This window comes from Muscardinus avellanarius (assembly GCF_963383645.1).
Source record: "Muscardinus avellanarius genome assembly, chromosome: 6".
Lineage (NCBI taxonomy): Eukaryota > Metazoa > Chordata > Mammalia > Rodentia > Gliridae > Muscardinus > Muscardinus avellanarius.
In genome coordinates, this window is record NC_137791.1 from 135,173,355 (window position 1) to 135,200,717 (window position 27,363).

Below are 27,363 nucleotides of genomic sequence, written 5' to 3' on the forward strand. Positions count from 1 at the left end.
ACCCTAATAAAGGGCATGCGTTCACAATGATCCCAGAAGCCGTGGCATGGCCGTGTTCTTCCCACCTAACATAAAAATGACCGCTGGTGTCTACTGCGCACTTACAAAATGCCAGGCCCTAGTTTACCAGTGCCAGCCATTGACTCTAACAGCCACGTGAAGTGGCCAAGACCAACACACCACAGGCCTCGAAGGCCACGGGGACGAGACGCGCAGGGTCGGGTGATCGTACGCGTTTTCTCTTACCGTTACCTTTTCTTCTGCCGTTATGGTAAACAAGGCTTTCAGCAGTGTTCTGTTCTAGAAAAGAAGGAAGAAAACAAACGCGATGGTTAGTCATTCTCGGAGCCTGGTACTTGGGGGAATGTCACCGAGCCTGGAGCTGCAAACGGCCCCTGAGTGCAGGGTGAAGAGGGCTCCGGAGGTCCTACAGGACTGAGGGATAGGCCGCGCCTGTGGGATCCCACCTTCTCTCCCAAAGGCTCCTGTGAAACCCAGCACCACCGTCCCAGAGCCAGGAAGAGCCGTGTGGCGTGCCAGGCAGGGAGCAGGCTGCCCACGCTCTGGGTATTTGCTCTGTGGGGTTCTGTGGGTGCTCAGGGCCACCTCTCACACTGATGCGCTTGTTCTCCACACCCCAGCTCCCCACGGGTCTGTTCTCAGCTCCTCTAACATCCCCTGCTGAGAAGACATCCCTCTGCAGCAGAAAAACATAGGGCACCATGCCACGTATCCATGTAACTACACCAAGTCTGAGAAGACCCGCCCGGGGTAGAGAGACTTCCTATAGGGGTGAACCTGCAATCGGAGGGCAGCACAGGGTGGCGGGTAAAGCCAGGCTGCATGGGCCGGCGTGCGGCCCCGCCACTCACCCACTGTCTGACCTGGGGCAAGGAATGAACCTTTCTCTGCCCCGTTTTCTCCTCTGCAAAGTGGGATCGCGCCAGTTGAGACTGAGCCTGGAAGAGTCCCTGCATGCAGGAGGGGGCTGTGATGACCGCCATGCACAGCGGGAGGCAGGGCAGGAGCAAAACTAGAAGAAAGGCAGGGGCGTGTCCTCATCCAAAATGCCCAGAGGAGGCGTAACTCAGATTCCAGGTTTTGTTCAGATGTGAAGTATTTGTATACATATAATGGCAGGTCTTGGGGAAAGGCTTCAGGTCTAAATGTGAAATTCACTACGTTCCAAGTGCACCTTACATATATACCCTGAAGGTGATTTTATACAATATTTTCAATGCACCTGCATTTTTTTTTTTTTTTTTTTTTTTTGGTACTGGGAATTGAACCCAGGGACATTCTACCACCAAGCTATATCCCCCTAGCTACTTTTTTTTTTTTTAATTTTGAAACACCAATAAAATCACATTGATATATCTTCAAAAATTTTAAATAAAAAATAGGGGTTTGGAGCCAGGTGTGATGGCGCACGCTTGTAATCTCAGCATTTGGGAGGCTGAGACAGGAGGATTGCGGTTCGCGGACAGCCTCAGTTGTTTAGTAAGGCCCTCCACAACTTAGTGAGACCCTGTTTCAAAAAAAAAAAAAGAATAAAAAATATGGCAGGGGTATAGCCCAGAGGTTGAATGCCCCTGGGTTCTATCCCCAAACCTGCAAAAAAACAAAAACCAAAACAGGGTTTTGGGGGTTTGGGGAGAGGGGAGCACTGGGGATTGAACCCAGAGGCATTCTGCCTCCAAGCTATACACCCAGCACGCTGTTTTTATTTATTATGTTTTACTTTGAAACAGGATCTCGCTAAGTAGCTAAGGCTTTCGATAAATTTCTGAGGCTGGCCTGGAACCTTCCATCCTCCTGTCTCCGCAGGTGCCCAGTACAGAACACGCTCTTCATAGGTGGGAACAGCTGTTATTACCTCCTCTGTAAGAGAGGTTTGGTAGAATCTCCTGGAAGCTATCCTTTTGCAGGCAGGGAAACTGAGGCCCAGCACAGTCACACTCTGGGCCTTTCAAGAGGTGGTTAAAGTTAAAATGGGAGCTGGCGACGGTGGTGCATGCCTATAACCGAGAAAGGAAGACCCCAGGTTTGAGGCCAGTCTCAGCAACTTAGCAAGACCCTCTGCAACTTAGCAAACCCTGTTTCAAAATAAAAAATATAAGCTGAATGTGGTGGTGCACGCTTGTAATCCCAGCACTTGGGAGACTGAGACAGGAGGCTTGTACAGATTCCAAGCCAGCCTCAGCTACTTAGTGAGGCTCTCAGCAACTTAGTGAGACCCTGCTTCCAAATAAAGTATAAAATGAGTCTGAGAGTAATAGCCTGGAGGTAGTAAAGCCCCTGGGTTCCACCCTCAGTACCACAAAAATAAATAAATAAATAAATAAATATAAAAAATATAAAGGGCCAGGGGGTATAGCCCAGAGGTAGAATGTCCCTGGGTTCAGTTCCCAGCACCAAAAAAGAAAAGTAAAGTGAGGTCATTAGGGCAGGTCAGATGCCTGACATCCTCATAGAGAGAAGAGATGAGGACACAGGGCCACAGGGAGGAGATGCCCCTGGAGCCAGGGAGGCCTGGGGGAGCCAGCCTTCCTGCCTTCAGGTCAGTGACAAAGGTTCTGTTGTTTCTAACAACCGTGGTGGTGTTTTGTTCCAGTAGCCCTGGCAGCTCACCGCCTGGGGAGGGCTAGTTAAGTGCTCATGATGTGGGAGATGAGCAGGGAATCCACAGCCGGTGATTCCTTGTCCTTCTGGTAACCCTGTGTGAGGCCCAGAGGCATTAAAACCCCCTGAGGTCCCAACAGGTTGCTGAGAATCCTGTGTCCTAATCCGATGCCCCACCACTGAAGGACCAGAGGAAGGAACAACCTCATGCCCTTAGCGTGACTCTAACAACCCCCCTCCCACCACAGCCGAGCGGGAAACCAAAGTAACAACAAAAGTACCAGTGAGGCGCTCTGAAAGCTGAGCTGGGCAGGAAGGGTCAGGCTCGCCCCGGTCCCTAAGGCTCCGGAGTCCAGCGAGGCGGTGTAGCTGACCAAGAAGGAGTCCCCAACTGTCAGAAAGAAGGAAGTAAGTTTCAGGAGGAGCCTGGCCACGCCAGGCCACGCCCACCTGGCCACACCCCAATCCGACCACGCCCAACCCCAAACAGGCCACGCCCCCAGACCTGGCTACACCTCACCCAAACACATGCCAGCCTAGCCACGCCCCAAATACGACCACGCCCCAAAGCCTGGCCACGCCCCAAGACCTGGCCACACCCAACCCAAACACATTCCAGCCTAGCCATGCCCCAAAGCGGGCCTCACCCCCATACCTGGCCACGCCCACCAAGCCACACCCCCATACCTGGCCACGCCCAACCCAAACACACTCCAGCCTGGCCACACCCCAAACATAGCCACGCCCCCACACATGGTGAAGCTCAGCCCAAACACACCACCACCTGGCCACACCCAAAACCTAGCCACTCCCCCAGGCCTGGCCACGCCCCACCCAGACCTGGCCATGCCCAAACTAAGCATGCTCCAGCCTGGCCACACTCCAAACAGCCAGGTCCAGCCCAAACACACCCCCAGCCTGGCCTCACCCACAAACTCCCAACCCAGCCTGCCTATGCCCCCCACCTGGCCATGCCCCGCCCAAATCCAAACTGGCCAAACCCCAGCCTTGCCCTGCCCTATACTGCCATACCCAGCCAGGCCAACACCTCCAAACCTGGCCACACTCAGCATAAACATGCCCCTAGTCTGGTCATACCCAGGCCATGCCACGCCCAGCCCAACCACGCCCCAGCCTGACCACGCCCCCACAGTCACACCACAGCCCAGCCTCGTCCCACCCTGGCCACGCCCAGCCCAAGTTCCTACTCCCAATCACATCTCTAGCCCAGAGTCCTGCAGCAGGATTCCACACCCTGGCCTCAGCCCTCCACCTGGAGCACGGCAGGGCCTTTGGACTGCTCAGGCCTGGGGTGAAGGGCTCTGAGCGGTGCTGGGTGAGTAAGTTAGACTCCCTGCTCCTGGGCTCCCAGCCACGGGCTAGTGCATGCCAACCTCAAGAGGCTGGCCCGCTTTCTCCACCTGTGGCACCTCCTCTGACCACCAGGCTTGGAGTGCGGTGGCTCCATCCTGCCGTGGCAGCGACTGCCCCCAGAGAGCGGGCTGCTGGGCACTATTTTCACTCAGCCTGGCCTCCGCCTTTGCCCTCACCCCTATCAGCAGCCCCTGTTTAGCCTGAATACTCCACAGGGCGCTTCTTTCCTCAATTTATGGAAACCTCAAAAAATAGTAAAGGAAACAAGACGATGAGCACTGGTCCTAGGAATCGCGAGCTTTACTTTGTTTTTAAAAACTCAACAGGTTCACTTTCCTTCACGTAAGGACAAAAATCAAGACAGTGAAGACAGGGGGATAGAGGAGAGATGGCAGGAACGAAGCTGACAGTGCGGCAGGTGTGGGCGGCAGGTGTGGGCGGGCTCCCACAGTCAGACATCTGCCAGCATTCCCCAACATGGCCCAAGGTGGACAACGGAGGACACGCTCTGTTCTGCAACATACAGAAGAAACTGAGGGGGCCGGGCGTGGTGGGCACGCTTGTAATCCCAGTACTTGGGAGGATCGCGCAGGTTCAAAGCCAGCCTCAGCTACTTAGTGAGACTCTCGGCTATTTATTTATTTATTTATTTATTTATTTATTTATTTATTTATTGCAGTTCTGGGGATGGAACCCAAGGGGGCATTCTACCTCTGAGCTACACCCCCAGCCCTGTATTTTATTCTGTATTTCCACGAACAACCACGATCCTCCTGTCTCAGCCTCCCAAATGCTAGGATTATCAGCCTCCCAAATGCTAGGATTATCAGCCTCCCAAATGCTAGGATTTCGAGCCTGTGCCACCATGCCCGGCTGACTCTCAGCAATTTAATGAGACCCTGTTTCCAAATAAAATATAAATAAAATAGGTCTGGGAGTGTAGCCCAAAGGTAGAAGGCCCTGGGTTCCATCCCCAGTACTGAAGAAGAAGAAGGAGGAGGAGGGGGGAGCACACGCTAGCGCTCTGGCAGGGGGGGGAGGAGAGGAAGGGGGGAGGAGGAGGGAGAGGGAAGGGGAGGAGGAGGAGGGGAGAGGGAAGAAGGGGAGAGGGAGGAACGGGAGGAGGAGGGGGGAGAGAGAAGGGGAGATGGAGGCGAGGAGGAGGCGAAGAAGAAAGGGGAGAGGGAAGGGGAGGAAGAGGGAGGGGAGGAGGAGGAAGGGGAGGAAGAAACAGAGGAGATAAAGGCTAACTTGCTTAGGATCGACCAGTTAATAAGTAGAATGCTCCCTGTGTCTCTGGGCCCTACGTTCTTTTCCCTACCTGACACTGGCTTTACCAAAAGAAAAGCATGGGACACTGATGACTTGGGAGAAGCGGGTGTGTCCCTGCCAGGGTTTGGAGGCTAGAAGATGCCTTTGGGATGGGGGATCAGGTAGCAATTCCCAGAAAAGGCGACATCAGAGCCAAACCCCCAAAGATAGAGGAAATTTGTGCATTCAGAGTCGGAGAGGAGCGCTTCCTGGGTGGATGGAGAAACATGAGCAGGTGCCCAGAGGTGGAGGCTGTGGGCAGGCTGGGTCTGCAGGAGCGTGGGCCAGAGAAAACTACTGGGAAGGTAGGATGACAAGATGGGAGGCTCAGCCCCCAGCTGGGGGACACTGGATGGAGTCTCCCCTTCAGCAGGCAGTGCCAGGCCGTGGGGTCAACCCACAGAGCTCGGAGGCCCTGCTGTCCACTGCAACTTAGTGAGACGCTATTTCATAATAAAGAATAAAAACTGGGGCTAGGGATGTAGCTCAGAGGTACAATGCCACTAGGTTCAATCCCTGATAGGAAGGAAGGAAGGAAGGAAGGAAGGAAGGAAGGAAGGAGAAAAAGAGAGAGAAAAGAAAGAAAATGCAAAACTGTTTCCCCAAATTCCATTTCTTTCCAACACAAGTAAGTGGCACTAGGACTGGGGATGTAGCTTGGAGGTAGAATGCCTCTAGGTTCAATCCAAGAAGAAGGAAGGAAGGAATGAGAAAAAGAAAGAAAAGGAAGCAGAACTCTTTCCCCAACCGCGTCTCTCTCCAGCACACGTAAGTGGCAGTTTCTACCTTTGCTGTCCTGCTAATCATACCCGTTATGAGGCTTTAACCAGGTAAACATATGAACAGACTCACACACACTAACCCGGAAGTGCCTGGATGCCAGCCTGATGCAAGAATAGTCTGCCCTTACCTTGCAGAAACTTCCTTCTGAAAACCTGGACTCCATCCTGGGTCTTATTCCCGACGGACTCACTAACGGTGAGGCCCGTGATTTGGTCCAGCAAGAGCAGGTCTGAGAGGTTGGCTGACAAGGGCGTCCTGGTGTTGTTCACGAACAGGTGCACCTGCACTCTCTGGGACTCGCCCTGCCCCGACACCTAGGGCGGGAGGAGGTGAAGTCAGGGCTGATGTGCCTCCAAGGCTGGCTTCCCCAAACCACAGGAGACCTAGCACTCATCCGGCTCGGTCTGATTTCCAAGCAAGCCCAGGAGGGTTCCAAACCACACTCGCCGAGCTGTTGCCCAGAGATGGTTTTAAGAAACTGGGACCTCAAAATGCAGGGCAATCTATCTTGTGGAAATCCTAGGAGGAAAAAATATCCCAAGTGCAGACCCACAGCCAGGCCAGGGAGATGGTGGCCAAAAAGACAAACATAAGCTTTCTTCCTTGGCTACCTCAAGGGTGCAGCCCCAGCCGCAGAGCCAGGGTCTCTGATGGCGATTTGACCTCACCTACTTAGTCTGCTGCCCTGCCCCTGGGGCACGCACGCACAGATCACGTGGGTGGCATCGACTAGCTGGCCTGGCCCCAGGCTGCACATTCTCATCAGGCAGAATATTCCAAGCACTTGAGAGGTTCAGGTGGGTGAGGGGCTGGTCAGGGGCTGGTCCTGGGTTGGGAACACGCAGGGTCTGGACAGCCCGGGCCTGCTGAGCTCACCCCTTCCTGCAGTTGCTGTTTTTGTGATCACCCCTAGGACTAGACCACAATCTCCCAATTCCTAAATAAATGACTCTTCTAGTGTGATTTGGGCAAAATCCAGGTATCTTTTCTTCAAGTGTGAGCCACTGATGGGAACTTACCACTGCACATTTCTGAAAAATTACTCCATTCTCAAAAGTCCCTTGAACTTCTCTTGAAATATCTCCATACTACAAAAAATAGAGAAATCATTTAAAATTTTAAAAATATTTCCCACGCCATATATAAAATAAAAGTACAAGATGATGAACTTTTGTGTGTGTGTATGTGGTACTGGGGATGGAATCCAGGAACTTTCTACCTCTGGGCTATACTTCCAGACCTACTTTTATGTTTTATTATAAACAGGGTCAGCCAGGCGTGGTGGGCATGCTTGTAATCCCCGCGCTTGGGAGGCAGAGACAGGAGGATCAAGCAGGTTCAAAGCCAGCCTCACTGGCTTAGGAGACCCTGTTTCCAAATTTAAAAAAAAAAAAGTATAAAATAGGTCTAAGAGTGTAACCCAGAGGTAGAAGGGTTTCCAGGAACCCCAGTACCACCAAAAAGAAAGAAAGAAAGAAAGAAAGAAACAAACAAACAAACAAACAAACAAACAGAGTCTCACTAAGTTGCTGAGAGCCTAAGTAGCTGAGGCTGGCTTTGAACCTGTGCGATCCTCCTGTCTCAGCCTCCCAAGTCCTGGGATTATAAGTATGAGCCACCACACCCGGCTGATGATAAACTTTTTAAAGGAATGTAGAGAAATTGCTTCTGCTAATCCTCCTCTTAAGGAATCTTGAAGATTTATTCAAGGCCATTGAAAAATTGGAATTTGAGCCCTCTGAGGAAGGAAGATGAGGGACACTGGCCACGCTGCAGCTGACCGCTGGTCTGGGCTCCTGTGAAGGCCACCTGTGGTCACAGAGACTCTTGAGCACAAGCCAGGCCTGTCACCACTGCCCGAGGAAGGTGAGCGCAGGCTGAGGAAGTCATTTCGTAATTGGCAACGAGCACCGTGTGGATGGTGCTGGATCCGGCTGCCTGTCCACCAGCCCAACCATGCAAGGGATACAGGAAGCACACCTCAGCATGTGGACGCTATCATCAGCGGGACAAATCTGCACAGCCTGGCTCCTCCAGCCCCGCCACGCTCCCACGGGAAGACACCAAAGGAGGGCCCGGACTCACCATCCCACACCAGCCTCCCGCTGCCCTGAGACCCCAGGCTCTGTTTCCCTCGTAACTGTAACTGCTGTCCCCCGGCCTCTGGGTATCAACACTTATCTTTAAACTAGGCACTAGTTGGGGCCCTTATGCAGTGGGGCGGCTTTCCTTGGCTCTCTTCCCTGGGCTGACCCTCCTCCCTGTTCTCTGTCCTGCCCACCTATCGGAGCTACAGTCTGAGCTGCAGACAGTGACAGCTCGGGGTGATGTTACCATGGTAACAGTGCCAGTGGTCTACCCGATGCCAGGCACTGTAGCCATCACTTTTCATGCAGGATGCCAGGTCTCCCTGCTGCCGATGAAGACGCAGAGGCCCATCTGTACTTGTTTGCCCAAAACAGCACAGGCAGGAAGTGTGGGACTCGGCCGTGTGGGACTCCAAATCCTATGATCCCGCCACTTTATACAGCCCTTCTTTGAAGTGTACACCTTCCCCTGTGCAGAAAATGAACAGAGAGGAGGCAGTGTTCCAAGGGACACACTGACAACCTTCATTAGACCAGGACTTAGATTTTGGTCATGCTTTCTGTCTACCACAGATGCCCCATGGTTTCTTTGACATGCCAGAACCCTGACACAATTAGACCAAAACTTCCAGTAGGGATGTGGCTTGCCCTCCTCCTGGCCCTCACCAGGACCCGGCTTCCCATCCTCCTGGTCCTCACGCAGGACCCGGCTTCCCCTCCTCCTGGCCCTCACCAGGACCCAGCTTCCCCTCCTCCTAATCCTCATACAGGACCCGGCTTCCCATCCTCCTGGTCCTCACGCAGGACCCGGCTTCCCCTCCTCCTGGCCCTCACCAGGACCCGGCTTCCCATCCTCCTAATCCTCATACAGGACCCGGCTTCCCATCCTCCTGGTCCTCACGCAGGACCCGGCTTCCCCTCCTCCTGGCCCTCACCAGGACCCGGCTTCCCATCCTCCTAATCCTCATACAGGACCCGGCTTCCCATCCTCCTGGTCCTCACGCAGGACCCGGCTTCCCATCCTCCTGTCCTCACGCAGGACCCGGCTTCCCATCCTCCTGGTCCTCACGCAGGACCCGGCTTCCCATCCTCCTGGTCCTCACGCAGGACCCGGCTTCCCCTCCTCCTGGCCCTTACCAGGACCCGGCTTTCCATCCTCCTGGTCCTCACGCAGGACCCGGCTTCCCCTCCTCTTGATCCTCATACAGGACCCGGCTTCCCCTCCTCCTGGCTCTCATGCAGAACCCGGCTTCCCATCCTCCTGGTCCTCACGCAGGACCCGGCTTCCCATCCCCCTGGCCCTCACGCAGGACCTGGCTTCCCATCCTCCTGATCCTCATACAGGACCTGGCTTCCCATTTTCCTGGCTCTCACGCAGGACCTGGCTTCCCTTCGTCCTGGTCCTCACGCAGGACCCGGCTTCCCATCCCCCTGGCCCTCACGCAGGACCTGGCTTCCCATCCTCCTGATCCTCACACAGGACCCGGCTTCCCCTCCTCCTGGCCCTCATGCAGAACACAGCTTCCCTTCCCCTGGCCCTCACACAGGACTTGGCTTTCATCTTGACTCTCACATGAAATCTGTCTTTCTGTCCTTCGCGTTTCCTCCCATAAGCAACAATTGATAACTACAGCTCGTTGAGCAAATACACACAGGAGGGGCTTGAGAGCGGCAGGTGCTCCCGTGCAAGGTGACGAGTCACCTGGGGTAGGGTAGGACAGGCCCTGGAAATATAATGACAACCACCATGGTGGGTTGAGGAGCGGCACCCAAAAACATCATCTCCCGTGCTGACAACCCAGAACCTGTATGAGCTTATGTAGAAAGAGGTCTTTGAAGATGTAACTTAACTAAAGATTTCAGAACAAGATCATCCTGGGAGCCTGGCGTGGTGGCGCACGCTTGTAATCCCAGCATTCAGGAGGCTGAGACCGGAGGATCACGGTTCACGAGCAGTCTCAGCTACTCATCAAGGCCCTTTACAACTCAGTGAGACCCTGTTTCAAAAAACAAAAGACTAAAAAATAGGGCTGGGGGTGTAGCTTGGAGGTACAATGCCCCTGGGTTCCATCCAGTAGCACACACAAAAAATATCATCCTGGTTATGCAATGAGGCCCTAAACCCAATGACAACCGTTCTTATGTAGGACAGGAGAGGAGACACAGACACAGCACAGGAGGCTGTGCAAAGAGAGAGGCGGGAACTGCAGGGATGCCGCCAGGAGCCAAGGATGCCCGTAGCCTGCAGAAGCTGGAGGAGGCAGGAGCCCCACTTGCTGCAGAGGGGAGGCCCTGCCACACGTCCATTTGGGGGATCTGAACTCCAGAACAGTGAGAACACATTTCTGATGCTTTAAGTGACCAAATTTGAGGCAATTTGCTATGGCTGAGCTTAGTACCACTGTACGTCACTAACCCCAATGTTGACAGTCCTGCGTGGAGCCACCGCAGGAGACAGAATGCACGGGAGCAGCAGGAGCACAGAGCTGCGCTTTAGAGCAGGGGCCTCAGATCTTGGCTCGGCCTCTCCTACCCAGGGGACTCAGGACCCGTTTCTTAATCACACTACTCCTCAGTTACTCATCTATCAAAGGAATAAAAATACTCCCCATAATACTAAACTCGTAAAGTGGCTTGAACGAGGTGGTGCACATACAGGGCTGAGGCAGAGGGCCGATCTGTGTTGCATGGCAGCCCCGGGGTGTGCAGCATCACCTTAAGCAGCTGAGAGTGAGCCAGTGTAACGAGGCCCATCTACCGGATTAGTTCCCATCCAGGCAGATCTAGTTAATACCGCCGCCCAAGGCTCCCAGTCAAACCTCTTTTTTTCTGTAAAGACTGCCGTGTAGAGAGCACGGTGGACAGATGGACGGCTGGCTCTCAGCGATGACTGCGTGCGGGGTGAGAGGGAACGGGCTTGGCAGGGGAACAAAAGCCTGGGGGCTCCTTCTCTGCACGGTCAGCTCAAAGCTGGCTCCCCCCAACCTCTGATGTCTGTGTTAGCTACTCACCAGGTGGGGTGCCGCAGGAGACTCTCTTTTAAAGAAGCTCTTCTTGGGCCATGACGGCATGTTGGTGAGGAAGGAATGAGTCCACGGCCCGGGGGAAGCCGCAGAGGTCGGGATGCGACCCAAGACTGCAATTTTCTGGTTGGATCTCATGCCAAGCGGCGCTTCGGCTGCAAGACAGCGACGTGCACGCATTATAGAGCGCAGAAGGCCCCGCAGACTACCTTCACAGTGTGGAAGGCGCTGGGAAATGTTTGGTGAATAAGTGAAGTTGCCAATGAATGCACAGATGAATGAATGAATGACTAATTCTCTCTTTGGCAGAAATGTGAGACCTGCTCCTTGCAGAAAAAGGCCTAGCGGGGCCTCGTCGGGGCTGGGCGCTGAGGTAAAGTCCTGGCCCCAGCTATGAGTCACAGCTATGCCAGCAGTGATGAATCCTCCACACCTGGAGTCAGGCAGTCCTGGGTTCGAATCCCAGCTCTGCGCTCATCAGCTATGAGTCCTTGGGCAAGTCACCTCCCTTTCCTGTGCCTCAGTTTCCTAAACTGCTGGGGCTTAGATGTGATTTGTCTCCCAAAGGTTCATACGCTGGAAGGTCGGTCCCCAGTGCAACAATGTCAAAAGGTGGTGGGATAGCCAGGCATGGTGGCGCACGCTTGCAATCACTGCACTTGGGAGGCGGAGACAGGAGGAGCGTGCAGGTTCAAAGCCAGCCTTGCTGGCTTAAGAGACCGTTTCCAAATAAAAATATAAAAATAGGTCTGGGAGTATAGCCTGGAGGTAGAAGGGTTTCCAGGAACCCCAGTACCACACACACAAAAAAAAGGTGGTGGGACCCTTCAGAGGTGGGACCAACTGGCAGGTGACTGGGTCATGACCACCCTTGGCTGGCCTGCAGAAAGATCAGGGCTCCCAAGAATGGATCAATTCCCAAGAGAGCAGGTTTTTTTTTTTTTCCCAGTAATTCCAGCATTCAGGAGGCTGAGACAGGAGGATCGCAATTCGGGGACAGCCTCAGCTACTTTGTGAGGCCCTTTGCAACTCAGTGAGACCCTGTGTCAAAATAAAGAATAAAAAGTAGAGCTGGGGGTGTAGAGAGGTATAATGCCCCTAGGTTCCATCTGCAGTACAGAAAAAAAATGATAAAAATACATACTTAAATATAATATAGTACTGAGCGTGGTGGCACACACTTGTAATCCTAGCATTTGGGAGGCTGAGACAAGAGGATCACGGTTCAAGGACAGCCTCAGCTGTCCTTAGTGAGGTCCTTTGCAACTCAGTGAGTCCCTTTTTCAAAATAAAGAATAAAAAAATTGGGCTGGGGTATATAGATCGGAGGTAGAATTCCCCTGGGTTCTATCTCCAGTACCACAAAATTGAAAGAAAGAAAGAAGATAAAGAATAAAAAAAAAAAAAAATAGGGCTGTGGGTATAGCTCAGAGATAGAATGCCCCTGAGTTCCATCCCCAATACCACACACACACACACAAATACACACACACACACACACACACACACACACACATACACACATATATATATAACATAATGTATAACATACACAAATAATATAAAATATATTTACTGTGGAGGAAGATGGGGTCTCCCTATTGCTGGCTTTGAGTCCCTGAACTCAGGTGGTCACCCTGCTCCAGCCTCCCAAGTAGCTGGGACTATAGGTATGCTCCACCATGCTCAAAAAAAAAATCTATATTTTTTTAAATGACCCAGCTATGAGGTTGTGTTTTCTTCCACATCTCTCTTCAAACCAAATATAAACTGTAGTTTGACTGAAAATGAATTTATTTTCCAGTCTTTTTCACCCAGGGTATTAGTAACAATGGTCTTTAAAAAGTACTTTTAAGTGGGCTTAGTGGTGTATGCCTGCCATCTCAATACTTGGGAGGCTGAGACAGGAGGATCAGAGGCTCAAGGCCAGCCTTAGCAACTTAGCAACTTAGTGAAACACTCTCAAAATAAGAAACAAAAAGGGCTGGGGTATAGCTCAGACATAGAATGTTCCTAGGTTCAATCCCCAGTATCAATAAATGAATGACTGGATGACTGAATGTACTTTTTGTGTGTGTGTGGTACTGGGGGTGGAACCCAGGGGTTTTTCTACCTCCGGTCTATACTCCCAGACCTATTTTATACTTTATTTTGGAAACAGAGTCTTACTAAGTTGCTGAGAGCCTCACTAAATAGCTGAGGCTGGCTTTGAACCTGTGCGCCCCTCCTGTCTCAGCCTCTCAAGCACTGGGATTACAAGCATGCGCCACCATGCCCTGCTGAATGTACTTTTTAAACTCATAGAATTTTAAAAGTATAAGTAAGAATTGAGTTTAAAAATAAGAAAAAAAGGTGTGGAGCCAAGTCTTAGATAAAACTAAAGTCCTTTTCTCCTTGGACAGTGTCCGTGGTAGAATCAGTTCACTCAGCTGGGATGAGGACCAAGATCCCCACTAAAAAACGATTTGCTTAGGAAGGCCGGGCCTTGAGGACTTGCCCACCCTCACCATGGAGACAAAAGGGGCAGTTCCCAGGAATGTTCTAGAAAATCGCACCAGAGCAGGTGAGTATGGACACCCGGCTGCCGACCCAGCCCCTGGGGCTCAGAGATGTGGGCTCACCCAGCAGACTCACTGGACACGACTTCTGGAAGCCGCCCTGCATCTTCAGGACTCATCTCTGGGGATGCCTTTTTCCCCTCTGGCTCCTCCTGTCCTATAGCTGCAGTGGGATTCCCCCCCCTCCTCTAGCCAGTAAGAATGCTGCTCAGTCTCCATAGACAAGTGGCACCCGCCCATCCGGGTCCCACAGTCACGCACAGAACCCAGAACCCCACGCTGCTCCAGTGAGAGGTGCAGGGCCAGAGCCCAGCCTGCGGGTCCTCCCTGGAACCTGTGCCAGGGCTGCTGGGGAAAGCTGCGTCCGCTCTGCAGGTACCAGCACCACACGGACAGGACGTACTGAGAAGGATGCCGGCCACGGGATGACAGTGGGACAGTGGCTCCTGGGTCCCCCAGCGCCTGGGGAGCCTGGTTACAGGCTGGTCAATGTCCTTTTGCTTACAGTTAGAGTCACCTGCTGTGACCCCCCAAAGACATTCAAGCCTCGATCTCATGAGGCTGGGTCTGTGACCCTACGGTAACAGGGACCCTGCAGATGTAATTAAACAACCTGTGCTACCCAGGTGGGCCCTGAACATCACAGGTGTCCTTATAACAAGGAGCTGAGTGAACCGGGCGCACACTTGTAATCCCTGCACTTGGGAGGCTGAGACAGGAGGATCACACAGGTTCAAAGCCAGCCTCGGCTACTGGGTGAGGCTCTCAGCAACTTAGTGAGACCCTGTTTCCAAACAAAATATAAAAAAGGTTGGGGGTATAGACTGGAGGTAGAAGACTCCTGGGTTCCATTCACACAAAAAAAGGAGCCAAGTATAATCCCATTACTCAGGAGGCTGAGTCAGAAGGATCGTGGGTTTAAGGACAGCCTTAGCAATGTAGCAAGACTTTCTTGTCAACATAACAAGACCCTGTTTTCAAAACAAAAAGAATAAAAAGGGCTGGGGATACATCTCAGAGGCAAAGTGTCCCTGGGTTCAACCCTAGTAACACACACACACACACACACACACACACACACACACACACACACACACACATCTGACAGAGGATGGCCACTTGACCACTGAAGGGTGATGCCCCCCAGCTGGCTCTGAAGAGGGCAGGGAGGTCTGTGACCTGGGTGTACACAGAAAAAGCCTCAGGTCCCGGAAAAGGGAGACTCAGACCCCGCTCCCCCCCTCCCCGGATCCCCAGAGGGAGCCAACCCTGCTTACACCTCGACTTCAGCCCCGTGAGACTGAGCTCCTGGTCTCCACACTCCGAGAGGACAAAGGCGGGTCTCTTGAAGTCACCAAGTCTGCAAAACTTGTTGCACAGCCCCTGACTAAGGGTCACTCACCAGACTCCTCCCGGCCTGCTCTCAACTCTGTCCAGTGCCCAAGGGCTCAGGCAAACCGTCCTTGTTTCGTAAGGTTAGGGACAGTCTCTTTGCCCCAGATGGAAAGATGCTGCTAAGACCCACAGAGCACGAGGCAGGTGGAGACAGAAAAACGAACGCGGCACTCACCTGTCGTCTTCAAGCGAGAGCTTGTCACGTGGGGCCACATCGCAAAGGGCACGTCCTAAAAAACACAAAGGCCCAAAGCTATACACTGAAGAACACACTCCTAAGAACAGGCAGAAGTCATGCGTCTCTTGGAGACCAGCTGCACCTCCTCCCGAAGTCTGACGAGCTTCTTCTAAGTCCACCGTCTGCATCAGCACCAATCCAGGCATCACTGTATCTCTGCGAGCTGTCTAGGGGGCAGCACCAAGTGGTTGAAATGTCAGACGGATGTGGGTTAGAATCTCAGCTCTGCGCTCATAAACCCTGCGGGCACTGGACAAGCCCCAGGCTACACAATTCCCAAGATCCACACGCTGTCGGAGTGGCAGGTAAAATACTGCATGGAGAGCTGGGTTCCAGCTAGAAACACTGTGTGTCCTTAGAGCAACACGGTGGGCCAAGACACGGGCACACCAGGGCAGGCTGAGCCCAGCTGGACAGATGGCGGTATCGGTTTCCTGTGGCTGCTGTAACGAGTTCTACAAACTTGATAGTTTTAAACAACCCACCTTCCTCCTCTTATAGTCTGGAGACCAGGAGTCTACACTCCATTCAATGGGGCTGAGGTCGAGGGATGGGCAGGGCTGGCTCCTTCTGGGGGCCCCAAGGAGGGTCTGATTCAGCCCCTGTCAAGGCCAGCTTGGGTGCTCGAGGCCCCGTTTACTGACCAGCCCTCCGTCTCCTGGCTCAGAACTTGCCAGCCACATTCGACATGTATGTCCAATTTCCCGTGCAGTAACATCAAGTTACTACACATTTAGTGGCTTTAAAGAACCCACACTGATTTTCCGGCAGGTCTAGTGGCTGAAGGCATCAGCAGAGAAGAAGCCCCTTTCCTCTGCCTTTCCAGACTCCAGAGGTGCCCACATTTCTTGGCTGGTGGCTCCACCCTCCAAACCCACAACCAGCATCACAGGTGGAATCCTCACAGCGCACTGCTCAGACCCTCCGACATCTCTTCCTGATTCTCCTCTGCCTCCCCCTTCCACTTCTAAGGATGCTCATGATAATATTGCAACCACCCAGATAGTCCCAGATAAGCCCCCAACCCAAGTCCCATGTGCGACACTGATTTCCACTGCTCCATGACCTAACATTCACAGACCAACCAGCCTCATGCTCTTGGCTTCCTTTGTTGCCCCTCTTCTTCCAGGTCTCTAGCTCTGGGGTGGCCCCAGGGATCACCCGAGGACCTCACTCTGCGATCAAGGTCACTCGGCAGAGGCCAGCCCACTCAGACCCCGCTGAGGGTCACGGCCACATATACAATGGCCACCGCCCGGTGCTGACCTCTAGTTCAGATCTGTCCCCAGAATCCAGCCTTAGGCCCCCAATCCTCTTTGCACTTTTTTACTTGGCTACCTAAGGGGCTGCAAACTCAACAAGACCTGAACAGAACTCTCGATTTCCTCCCCTGGGGTTCTGCATATTAGCTAATAAGGCCCCTATTCCCCCCATTCCTGAAGCTGAAATCCTTGTGTCTCCTCTCCTCTCTTCTCTTTTCTCTCTCACACCATATCCACCATCCAGTAAGTCCTCACACCCGCCAGGGGCTGCTGGGGAAGATAAGTACCAACTCTCACGCTCTGTGCCCACCCACAGCTTCCCCTCTTACTCAGAATAACGGCCAGCGCCGTGACCAGAGCACGTGCCCAGTCATTACGGTCACATATTCAAAGCACGGCCCCTGGCCATGCTGTCTGGACGGCACCCACCCCGCCTGTCGTCAGCACTCGGGCCCCTGAGCCCACTCTGCAATGTCCACATGACCACTCACTGGCTCCTAGGGGGATGCAGGTGCCTTGGTAGCAGGGACCGGCTCGGCGGGTCTCACTCTTTGTTCCCCCGTCCCCAGACAGGGCCCGGCATCCGGAAGGCCCTCCATGACCATTACTGAGGAATGCCTCAGAGTCCTCATCGCCAAGCTGCGCTGCCTTCTACACTTCTGACAAGCTTCAACAGCGCCTCTGCAGGAGGGGAATGTTCGGGAGGGGCTGTCCGATCCGGCAGCCTCTACACACAGGGGACCATTTGGCACTTGAAACATTTGAATGTAAACAGCCACATGTGGCCAGTGGCGGATGCGCTGGACCATCTGGGAAACAGCTGGAGCCGCCTAACGAGGGGATCTGCCGAGCACTGCCGCCCAGGCTCACAGGGCACCTCCTCGCAGAGGGCAGCCAGGAGAGTCAGCACTGTGCGATGTGCAGGTCACAGGGGTCATTTCCCTCACTTAGAAGCCCTGTGACTACAGTTTCCTCATCTGTGAAATGGGTTTCATACGCTTTCATCAGAACCTTTTAAAGAATTAAGTCAAGCCGGGCGTGGTGGCGCACACTTGTAACCCAGCATTCCGGAGGCTGAGACCAGAGGATCGCGGTTCGCAGCCAGCTTCAGCTACTTAGGCCCTCTGCAACTCAGTGAGACCCTGTTTCATAATAAAGAATAAAATATAGGGCTGGGGGTGTAGCTCGGAGGTTGAATTCCCCTGGGTTTCATCCCCAGACACACACCCCCCAAAAAAGAATTAAGTCAGATAATGTATATAAGGCATTTAGCATGGTGCACAGCGCATAGCCGATAGTTAATGTAAATATCAGTTATCATTGCCATATATTACCTGTATTGCTCTATATTCGTGTAACTGTATTTTGTTTCACTGTTATTACTCTGTGGTTACCAGCACCAGCACCAGCTACAGCAACATCATGTCTGCAATAATACTGAGCAGGACAGGCGTGGTGACAGAGGCTTGCAATCCCAGCATTCGGGAGGCTGAGACAGGAGGACAGTGGTTCGCGGCCAGCCTCAGCTACTTAGTGAGGCCCTCCGCAACTCAGCGAGACTCTGTTTCAAAATAAAGAAAAAAATATAGGGCTGGGGCTATAGCTCTGAGGTAGAATGTCCCTGGGTTCTATCTGCAGTACCACAAATAATGATGATGATGATGATAATAATAATTAATAATAATAATAATAATACTGAGCTGGAGCTATACAAATCTCCCCTTTGCTGGTGAGCAAGGCGCAGCTCAGAGGTGCACCGGGCATCATGTTAGGAGGGGCGGGGTCTTGGCCACTGTGGTGTCCCCTGGAGCTAGGAAGGAATCATCAAAGACACACGACAAGTACTTATGATCACCTACTATGTGTTAGTTTGAAAAAGGGGGTGCGTCACTAAAGAAGGGAAAAAAGGTCCTGTTCTCGATTTAGGAAAGTTGTGAACAAAATAATTATCTGCTACGAATTACATACCATAAGCCAAACAGTAACACTCTACTGAGTGAACACTGTATTAGAAAGTGTGAAGAGTGGGGGAGAGAGATAAGAAATGAAAGCGGAACCGAATAGCGGGGCCCTGGTGAAAGCCTGAAGGCGGGGAGGGGCGTGGACAGAGGGAAGGAGCCGGGCAGCAGGACCGGCCTGTGCCAAGGCCCTGGGCGGGGGGCGTGCCAAGAGCGTTTAGGAACAGGAGAGTTCTGGGGTCTGAGCGAGGGACTTGGGAGCACAAAAACAGGGGACAAGGCCAGAGCGCAACGGGGTGACCTGGGGACTTTAGGGTCACACAGGGAGCTCTGGCTTCTGCTCTGAGCACAGGGGGAAGCCACGGGCAGGCTGCCCCTGAGGAGTGGCACGAGGGGGCTGTTTTATTTTATTTATTTATTTATTTATTTATTTATTTATTATAAAATTGGGGATTCTACCTCTGAGCTATACCCTCAGCCCTATTTTTTATTCTTTACTTTGAAATAGGGTCTCACTGAATTGTCAAGGGCCTCACTAAGTAGCTGAGGCTGGCTGTGAACTGCGATCCTCCTGTCTCAGCCTCCTGAATGCTGGGATTACAAGCGTGTGCCACCACGCCCAGCTTCATGGTTGTTTTTGGTTTGTTTCTGTGTGTGTGTGTGTGTGTGTGTGTGGTACTGGGGCTGGAACCCCAGGGCTTTTCTACCTCCAGGCTATAATTCTAAGACTATTTTATACTTTATTTGGAAACAGGGTCTCACTAAGTTGCTGAGAGCCTCACTAAGTAGCTGAAGCTGGCTTCGCACCTGTGCGATCCTCCTGTCTCAGCTTCCCAAGCGCGGGGATTACAAGCGTGCACTGCCATGCCCGGCTTTCAGGCAGCTGGGTTTTTGTTGTTGTTTGTTTGTTTGTTTTTGCGGTACTGGGAATGGAACCCAGGGGCATTCTTCCTTCAAGCTACACTCCCAGCCCTATTTTTTCTTCTTTATTTTGAAATTGGGTCTGAGTTAAGAGGGCCTCACTAAGTAGTTGAGGCTGACACGAACCACAATCCTCCAGTCTCAGCCTCCCAAATGCTGGTATTACAAGTGTGTGCCACTATGCCTGGCTTTATTTGTTTTTTTGTTTGTTTTTGTAGTACTGGGGACAGAAACCAGTGGCTTTTTACCTCTGGGTTATACCCACAGACTTAACTTTTTATATTTTATTTGGAAACAGAGTCTCACTAAGTTGCAGAGGGCCTACTAAGTAGCTGAGGCTGGCTTCAAACTGGCATAATCCTGTCTCAGCCTCCCAAGTACTGGGATTACAAGGGTGCACCACCACGCCCGGCTTCCAGGCAGCTGTTTTAATCGGGACACGCTGACTGCTCTGTTGACCACAGAGGTTAGCAACTCGTGATCCTCTAAGAGAGAGGATGTTAACTGGGACCCGGACAGTTGTTGGGGAGAGAAGAATACCTAGCTGGTGCTTTGAAAACACACAGCACTTGCTGGCTGCAGGAACGTGGAGAAGAGAAAGAGAGGGGCCAAAGCTCGGGCCCAGGCGGCTGCACTCGGCACGGCAGGGCAGAGCGGCAGGACTTAGGTTCTGCGCTGGGTGCAGGAGCGCCCGGTGCCCCTGAGCCCTGGGCCAGTGTCGGCTCGGCAGGCAGCCCGCGGCCCGGAGAGATCTCCCTGGAGGCGAGCATCTGGGAGCTGTCAGTGGACAGACGGCCAAGGGCGTGAGTGTCCAGAGGAGAAAGCTGAGCGCTGAGCTCTAGGGAGCTCCAGCCACTAAGGTCAAGGGGAAATGGAGAAGCCCCCAAAGGTCCCCAGCTCCTCTGGACAAGCTCTAGAAGTGACGACCCATTCCCTCAGCTGGGAAAGTGGCAACTTTGAAGCTATAGTAAATATACAGTGTAAGTATACAAGGATACAATGTTAAGTATACAATGTAAATAGATACTGTAAGTATACAAGGATACAATGTTAGTATACAAGTATACAATGTAAATAGATAATGTAAGTATAAAAGGATACAATGTTAGTATACAAGTATACAATGTAAGTAGATAATGTAAGAATACAAGGATACAATGTAAGATAATGTCACACAGCCTCTGGCTGGGTGTGTTTTGGGTTTTGTTTTAATTTTTTAAATTATTTTCCATAGCCGGGCATGGTGGCACACGCTTGTAATCCCCACACTTGGGAGGCGGAGACAGGAGGATCGTGCAGGTTCAAAGCCAGCCGCGCTGGCTTAAGAGACCCTGTTTCCAAATTTAAAAAAAGTATAAAACAGGTCTAGAAGTGTAGCCCGGAGGTAGAAGGACTTCCAGGAACCCCAGTACCACTAAAAATAAAAACATAAATAAATAAATAAATAAATAATTTTCCATAAATTGACCCAACTTAGGGCACAACCAGTGCATTTAACTTAGCACAGCAGCCAACCCAAATCCCTGTTTGATATTTAAAGTAAAAAAAACCCCAGCAGATACTACTAGCATGATATGGTGCTGAAAATGATGAATGGACCTTATTCTACTATATGTATTCATCGTGCGTATATTTTTTTTCCAAAGGAGCAGATGGTTTCTTTCACTAATTCTGCCTATCAAACAGGGCTTAACATAATAGACCAGTGTTCAAACTTGCTGGTCTCGGGAAACTTTACAAGCTTAACGTTTTTATTTTATTTTTATTTTTTGGTGGTACCGGGGGTTGAACCCAGCGGCATTCTATCTCTAAACTAAACCTGAAAACCTATTTTATTTTTTATTTTGAATTAGGGTCTCACTTTGTTGCTGAGGGCCTTGCTAAGTAGCTGAGGCTAGCCTCAAAACTGCGATACTCCTATCTCAGCCTCCCAAGCACTGGAACTAACAGGAATGCACCACCACACCTGGCTACATCACAGCTATCCTAAAGAGCTTTGGTTTATGCAATATATATATATATATATATATATATATATATATCCACAAAATCAAAAATGTGCATATAAACATAGTTGAAATATTTAAAAGTATCTACTAATTTGTTTTAATTAGGAATGGCAGCCCCATTGTCCATTCCCATAAGTCACATTTTATGAACAATAGCTACATTTTTCAAACTAAAAAAGAGTGAGAAGAATGGCATTACTTAGCACTTTTGCAACTCTCATCTGTGTCTGAACTGACGTAAGAGGCTGGATTCCTCAATCTGTTACTGCATTACATCTTTTTTTTTTTTTTTTTTTTTTTTTTTTGGTGGTACTAGGGGTGGAACCCAGAGGCTTTCTACCTCTGGGCTTTACTCCCAGACCTTTTTTATATTTTATTTGGAAACAGGGTCTCACTAAGTTGCTGAGAGCCTCACTAAGTAGCTGAGGCTGGCTTCGAACCTGCGCGATCCTCCTGTCTCAGCCTCCCAAGCGCGGGGATTACAAGCGTGAGCCACCATGCCCGGCTTGCATTACATCTTTTAATTCTCCACTAGCACATGCCAAGTCACTTCTGAGAAGCCCCACTGCGGCCGCGTGAGGAATGAAGAGGCATGTAAGGTCTCAGTACTACCTGAAAAATCACTTTAACCACATGGGCCCCTGAAGTGGTCTGGGGCTTCCTGGCCCCACTTTGAGAACCACTGGAGAAGAAGAGACAATCTCAGTGAACATCGCATGAAGAAATGAAGGAAGACGCCCTGCCCCTCAGCTCCCAGACCAGCCAAGGAGACGGACAAGCAGCCAGGTTCAAACAGTGAAGTTCTCTGATCCTCCTGCCTCAGCCTCCCAAGTGCTGGGATTGCAGGTGTGGCCATGCGCCTGACTGAAACAAATATCCTTGCTTGGTTTTTTCTTTTTTCCCCCAGTACTGGGGATGGAACCCAGGGTCATCCTACCTCTGAGCTACACCCCCAGCCCTATTTTTTATTCTTTGTTGTGAAACTGGGCCTCACTAAGTAGCTGAGGCTGTCTGCAAACCAGGATCCTCCAGTTTCAGCCTCCCCAATGCTGGGATTACAAGCGTGGGCCATCATGCCTGGCTTGAAACAAATATTCTAACTGAGGAAGTGGTTAGCAAGAGGCCAGAGGTGGAGGATATTTATCTGAGGCCCTGTCCACCTGAAGCCCCTCCTACCCTGGGGCCTTGCCCACAACCTTCTGGACACCTAGATGTTCTCTCTCCACTCTTCCCCTGGCCAATCCTGCGCATCCTCCCAGTCTCAATTAAGCCACCTCCCTCGGACCTCCCACACTGAATGGCCGGCCCTTCTAACCTTCCTTTCAAGCTCTCCATCACTCTCACTGGAGCACTTAATCACTGCACTGATACGAATTTATCGCAGGCCCTCTGCACACAGCCTGGCACTTAGCACAGGCGTAGTAAGTGTATACACACACTGGATGAAGGGAGGGAGGAGCAGTGTAAGAGAAGGCTTCATGTACTCACAACGGGGACCTCTACCAAGGACCTTCAGGGACTGTGCTCCTCTGGAAAGGGCTCAGGAGGCCCCCGGGACAGGGACTTGCTCACAAAAGACCCAAGTCCTTCCCTGAACAGCATGGGAAGATCATCTGAGACGGCCCAGAGTGATGCCGGAGGGCTGGCCCCAAGGGCAGCAGGCGGACAAGGTGCTCACTCCTGGGCAGGGACCATGAGGGAGGAGCCCTGGCCACACCTGGCCATGCACGGCCTCAGGCACTGCCTGGAGGGCACCACCGCCTCTCCGCAGGGACCACCCTCCTCACCTTCCTCTACTCTGGAGAGAGGAGGAGGTCCACCAGATGTTCCAGGACTGGCTTCCCAGGAAGTGCAGAAGCAGAGCCGCTGAGCTGAGGCTGGGGAGTGGGCGCTGAAGTGGCGCCCCACGGCTTCCCAGGTTTGGGCTTTCTCGATGATTGAAAAATTAGTCAGAGACCCTCACTACCTCCACCACCACTTCCACCAACAACAACAATAACACACCGGGCAGGAGCTAGTGAAGAGACCCTGTGAAATATTCTGTCCCTGGGTTGTTTAAAGATCTGTTCATTGAAGCTGGGTGTAGTGGCACACGCTTTAATCCCAGCATTTGGGAGGTTGAGACAGGAGAATCAGGGTTCGCAGACAGCCTCAGCTACTTAGTGAGGCTCTTTGCAACTCAGTGAGACCCTGTTTCAAAATAAAGAATAAAATAGGGTTGGGGGTGTCGCTCGAAGGTAGAATGTCCCCGGGTTCCATCCCCAGTACCGTGCACACACACACACACACAATCTGTTTTGTTGACATTTGGCATTTGGTGAAAACCTAAGAAAATATGCAATAGAAAGGGATTAGGGGGGAGAGAGAGAGAGAGAGAGAGAGAGAGAGAGAGAGACTGAGATTGACTGACTGGTTGATTGTCTGAACCTGTAGAGCAGTCATGGGTCTATGGGTGGAGAGCCTGGCAGGCCAGGCAAGCTGGACCCTGGGAGAGTCAGGGGACCCCAGGGGAGCATCAGTGCCTGAAATCTGGCCAGGGCGCCCCTGGGATTCAGAGCTGGGTCTGCTGCCAGGAGGGAAGAGGGAAGTGGTGGACAGAGACCTTGGCCAGATTCCCTGAGAGGTCTGGGGGAAATGGGTGGAGAGGGCACAAATTAGGGGTGAGGGCAGACTGGGGGGCAGTCACCCAGGGCCAGAGGTACGTGATGGGCAGAATCCAGGGGTGGCAGTGAGGAGGCATGGGGGTTGGCGCAGGGGGCAGGCAGGATGTCTGCTTACCAGGGCTTTGGGGGGATGGAGGGGTGTCTAGGGTGTTAGCCAGGACCTTGTACCTTCCCGAGTTTAGGAGCACAGGGCCAAGGAGAGGTGGGCCCTGGCTAAATCCATGAACCAGGAGCACGCATTGTAAAACTCCAGCCAGTGACCCCAACACTACTCTCCCAGCTGCCACCTGTCCTGACAATTTGCCGGCAGGTGCGGGCACCTACGTTAACTCACCTGGTGCTCAGAGGCCTAGTGCCAGGTCGTACAGACTCAAGAAATGAAGTCCCTGGCTCTGGGGCGCTGCTAGGATGCCAAGAGGGATTCGAACTCTGCGCCTATTGTGGAACACCACACAGACCCCCAGCCCCCAGCCTCTACCCCGCGGAGCCTCCCCCTCGCCCAGGAGCTCCCGAGTACACGTGGGATGCACCCGAGGGGCACCGCGGAGCATCGTCTTAGGACCCTGCCCTCCGCGGACCTCAGCGCAACACTGGGACCCCCCCCCCGCGCTTACCTGCGCGGGCAGCTCGGGTCCCGCCCTGCTCGGTGCCCAAGGTGTCCCCCGGCCAGGCCCCGCCTCGGGGGCCGCGGGGGCTGCGGGGCGAGGCTGCGTGCGAAGGGGGTGTCCGAGGGGACTCGGGCCCGCGGGGAGCCAGCCTCGGGCCCCCAGCGCCAGGGCTGCGACCAGGACGCCCCCCGCCAGCATCCTCGTGGCGCGCCCCCGGGCGCATGGGGGGCCCATCGCCCGCCAGGGACCCGCGACCCCAAACTGGCAGCACGGCGGAGTCGCTGGAGCTTCCGGACCCCAGGCCCGCCCCGCCGAGCATGCTCAGTGCGAGCCGCCGCGGAAAGTTTTCTGAACTACACTGGCTCCCGGGCTGGGCGGGCCGGGTCGGCGGGGGAGGGAGAGGGGCTGGCCCGCCCCTGCTGTGCGCGCCGGCGCCTGCCCTGGATCGGCGTGGGCTGCCTCCAGCCGGACGGACGCGCTCCCCTGTCCCCCCAAGACTACAGGGTCGCTGATGCCTGCCCGGGGTTCTAGAGCTGACTCAGCCTCGCCTCCTCTAGGAGATCTCTAATACGGAGGCCCAATCCCCAGTCTGGAGAGGCAGGGCCAGGGATCAGATCGGAGGGACAGGACCGCACAGAGGGAGGGGCTGCAGGGAGGGCACAGAGGCGCGAGCCTCTTCCTGGTGGGCGCAGCTCCCCACGGGACCCACATTCGGGGTGGGCGAGTTTGCCTGCTCCCTCCTGGTGACGCCCTCCACCCCGGTCCTGGGCCGCAGTCCTGGTGCCCGCTTGGGAGAGGGCAACTCTCCTGTCCGCAGCCTGTTGGGCTCTCCGTGGTCACAATCCAGGGAGCCTGGCAGTACAACCCCCTCCCCCCAACATCCCTCCAAAGGCCGACCTTCCCGGAGACGCCAGGTGATGGGGGTGAGGATCTGAGGGGCCATAGCCAAGCTGCCCGCAGTGGGCTCGCTGTCCTTGGTACCCAGCCATGTGCCAGGGTGAGACAAGGCCGAGGCTACAAGCCGGGCTCCTGTTGGGGGCAGCGATGCTGTGACAGCGAGTAACTTAAAGGAAAGTTTTAATATTCAAACAACTTCATGATAAGGTAAAATACAAGGAACATTACTTTATTTTGAGATACTGGGGATGGGACCCAGGGGCATTCTGACACTGAGCTACACACCCAGCCCTAATTTTTATTCCTTATTACATGCTTAGTGCAGTTTTAAAAACAGTTCTTGCAGCCGGGCGTGGTGGCGCACCCTTGTAATCCCCGCTTGGGAGGCAGAGACAGGAGGATCGCGTAGGTTCGAAGCCAGCCGCGCGCGCTGGCTTAGGAGACCCTGTTTCCAAATAAAAATGTAAAAATAGGTCTGGGAGTGTAGCCCGGAGGTAGAAGGGCTTCCAGGAACCCCAGTACCACCAAATAAATAAACAAATAAATTAATTAATTTAATTAAATTAAACAGTTCTTGCTCGGTTGCCTGGGCCAGCCCTGCATCCCTGGGCTCAAGCCACCCTCCTCCTGCCTCAGCTCCCTGAGTAGAGCTGGGACCACAGGTGTGTTCCAAGGAAATTCCAGCACAGATGTCACTGCCCCTGAAGAGCCCCGGAGATGCTCCTGAGGGGCCACGTAAGAAGCCCCACGTGGCACATACGGGCGACCCCAAGCTGCACAGACCTGGGTGTGAGCAGTCTCTGCCCCTCCTTCGCTGCAAGACCTTGAACAAGTCACCCCTCCTCCCCAGCTGTCATACTCCTCTACACAAAGGATGAAGGGTTTGGACCACAGCCCCCTTCTTGCCCAGCTGGGAGGGAGGATGAGGAAGTGGTGATGCAGGCAGACGCCCGAGCAGGACATCCAGGTGGGAAGCAAGGGCGCCCCCGGGCCCCCGGGATTGAAACAGATGCCCCTGGCGCCCTGCCCGCGCTCCTGGGGAGCCGGGCGTAGGGCGTGCGTGTGGGTGCAGGGGGTGCAGGTGGGTGCGTGCAGGCATGGGCTGTGCACGTGTGTGTGTGCTTGCTGTGACCCTTCTTGGGGAAAGCAGGGTTAAACGGGAGCCATCACGGTAGCTCAGAGGCAGCTATGTTCTGTGTAGCCCAGAAAGGTAGGGTTTGGAGCAAGGGCTGAGCGTGCCCGCGCGTGAGTTACCCCACCACCCAGACCCCAGCTTCCTCCTGGCCGAGTAACAGCTCCCTCCGTTACGTTCATGGGATCGCTGGCTGTGCTCGGCCCGGCGAGGCGCTCCTTAAACTTAAAGAGGCCACGCCTCTCGGGGTGGCGGCTCCCTCCTCCCCAGGACTCCGGGAGGCCCCGACGCCCTCGGCCGCGCATGCTCAGTGACTCGCAGGGCTGCGGGCGGCGGCTCCAAGTTTTGGGCGGACGGTGCTGGCTCCTCCTCCGACTCGGGCGGGGCGGGGAAGGGAAGAGGAGCCCGGGGAGCGCGACTGCGGGCCGGGGAGCGGGCGAGCGCGCTGCGCCCTGGCCTCCGGACTCCGCGCCGCGTGTGGAGCGGGCGGGATGCTGCGGGGCCCCCGCCTGAGCGCCCCCG

The 27,363-nt window shown here is 53.4% G+C and overlaps 1 protein-coding gene across 1 annotated transcript in view; it reads right to left on the reverse strand.

Moving 5' to 3' along the window:
• The window catches only part of EVC2 (EvC ciliary complex subunit 2), a gene marked incomplete at both ends in the record, with an annotated part of 130,776 nt that extends 105,730 nt beyond the window's left edge, over nucleotides 1-25,046 (reverse strand). The window contains 9 exons of the mRNA XM_080697281.1: nucleotides 247-300; nucleotides 2,904-3,013; nucleotides 6,218-6,404; nucleotides 7,110-7,178; nucleotides 11,189-11,355; nucleotides 14,162-14,220; nucleotides 15,329-15,383; nucleotides 15,492-15,558; nucleotides 24,819-25,046. Coding sequence (XP_080553407.1) covers nucleotides 247-300; nucleotides 2,904-3,013; nucleotides 6,218-6,404; nucleotides 7,110-7,178; nucleotides 11,189-11,355; nucleotides 14,162-14,220; nucleotides 15,329-15,383; nucleotides 15,492-15,558; nucleotides 24,819-25,046 — 996 coding nt within the window. The remainder of the gene's footprint in view (nucleotides 1-246; nucleotides 301-2,903; nucleotides 3,014-6,217; nucleotides 6,405-7,109; nucleotides 7,179-11,188; nucleotides 11,356-14,161; nucleotides 14,221-15,328; nucleotides 15,384-15,491; nucleotides 15,559-24,818) is intronic.
• Nucleotides 25,047-27,363: the final 2,317 nt, after the last annotated feature.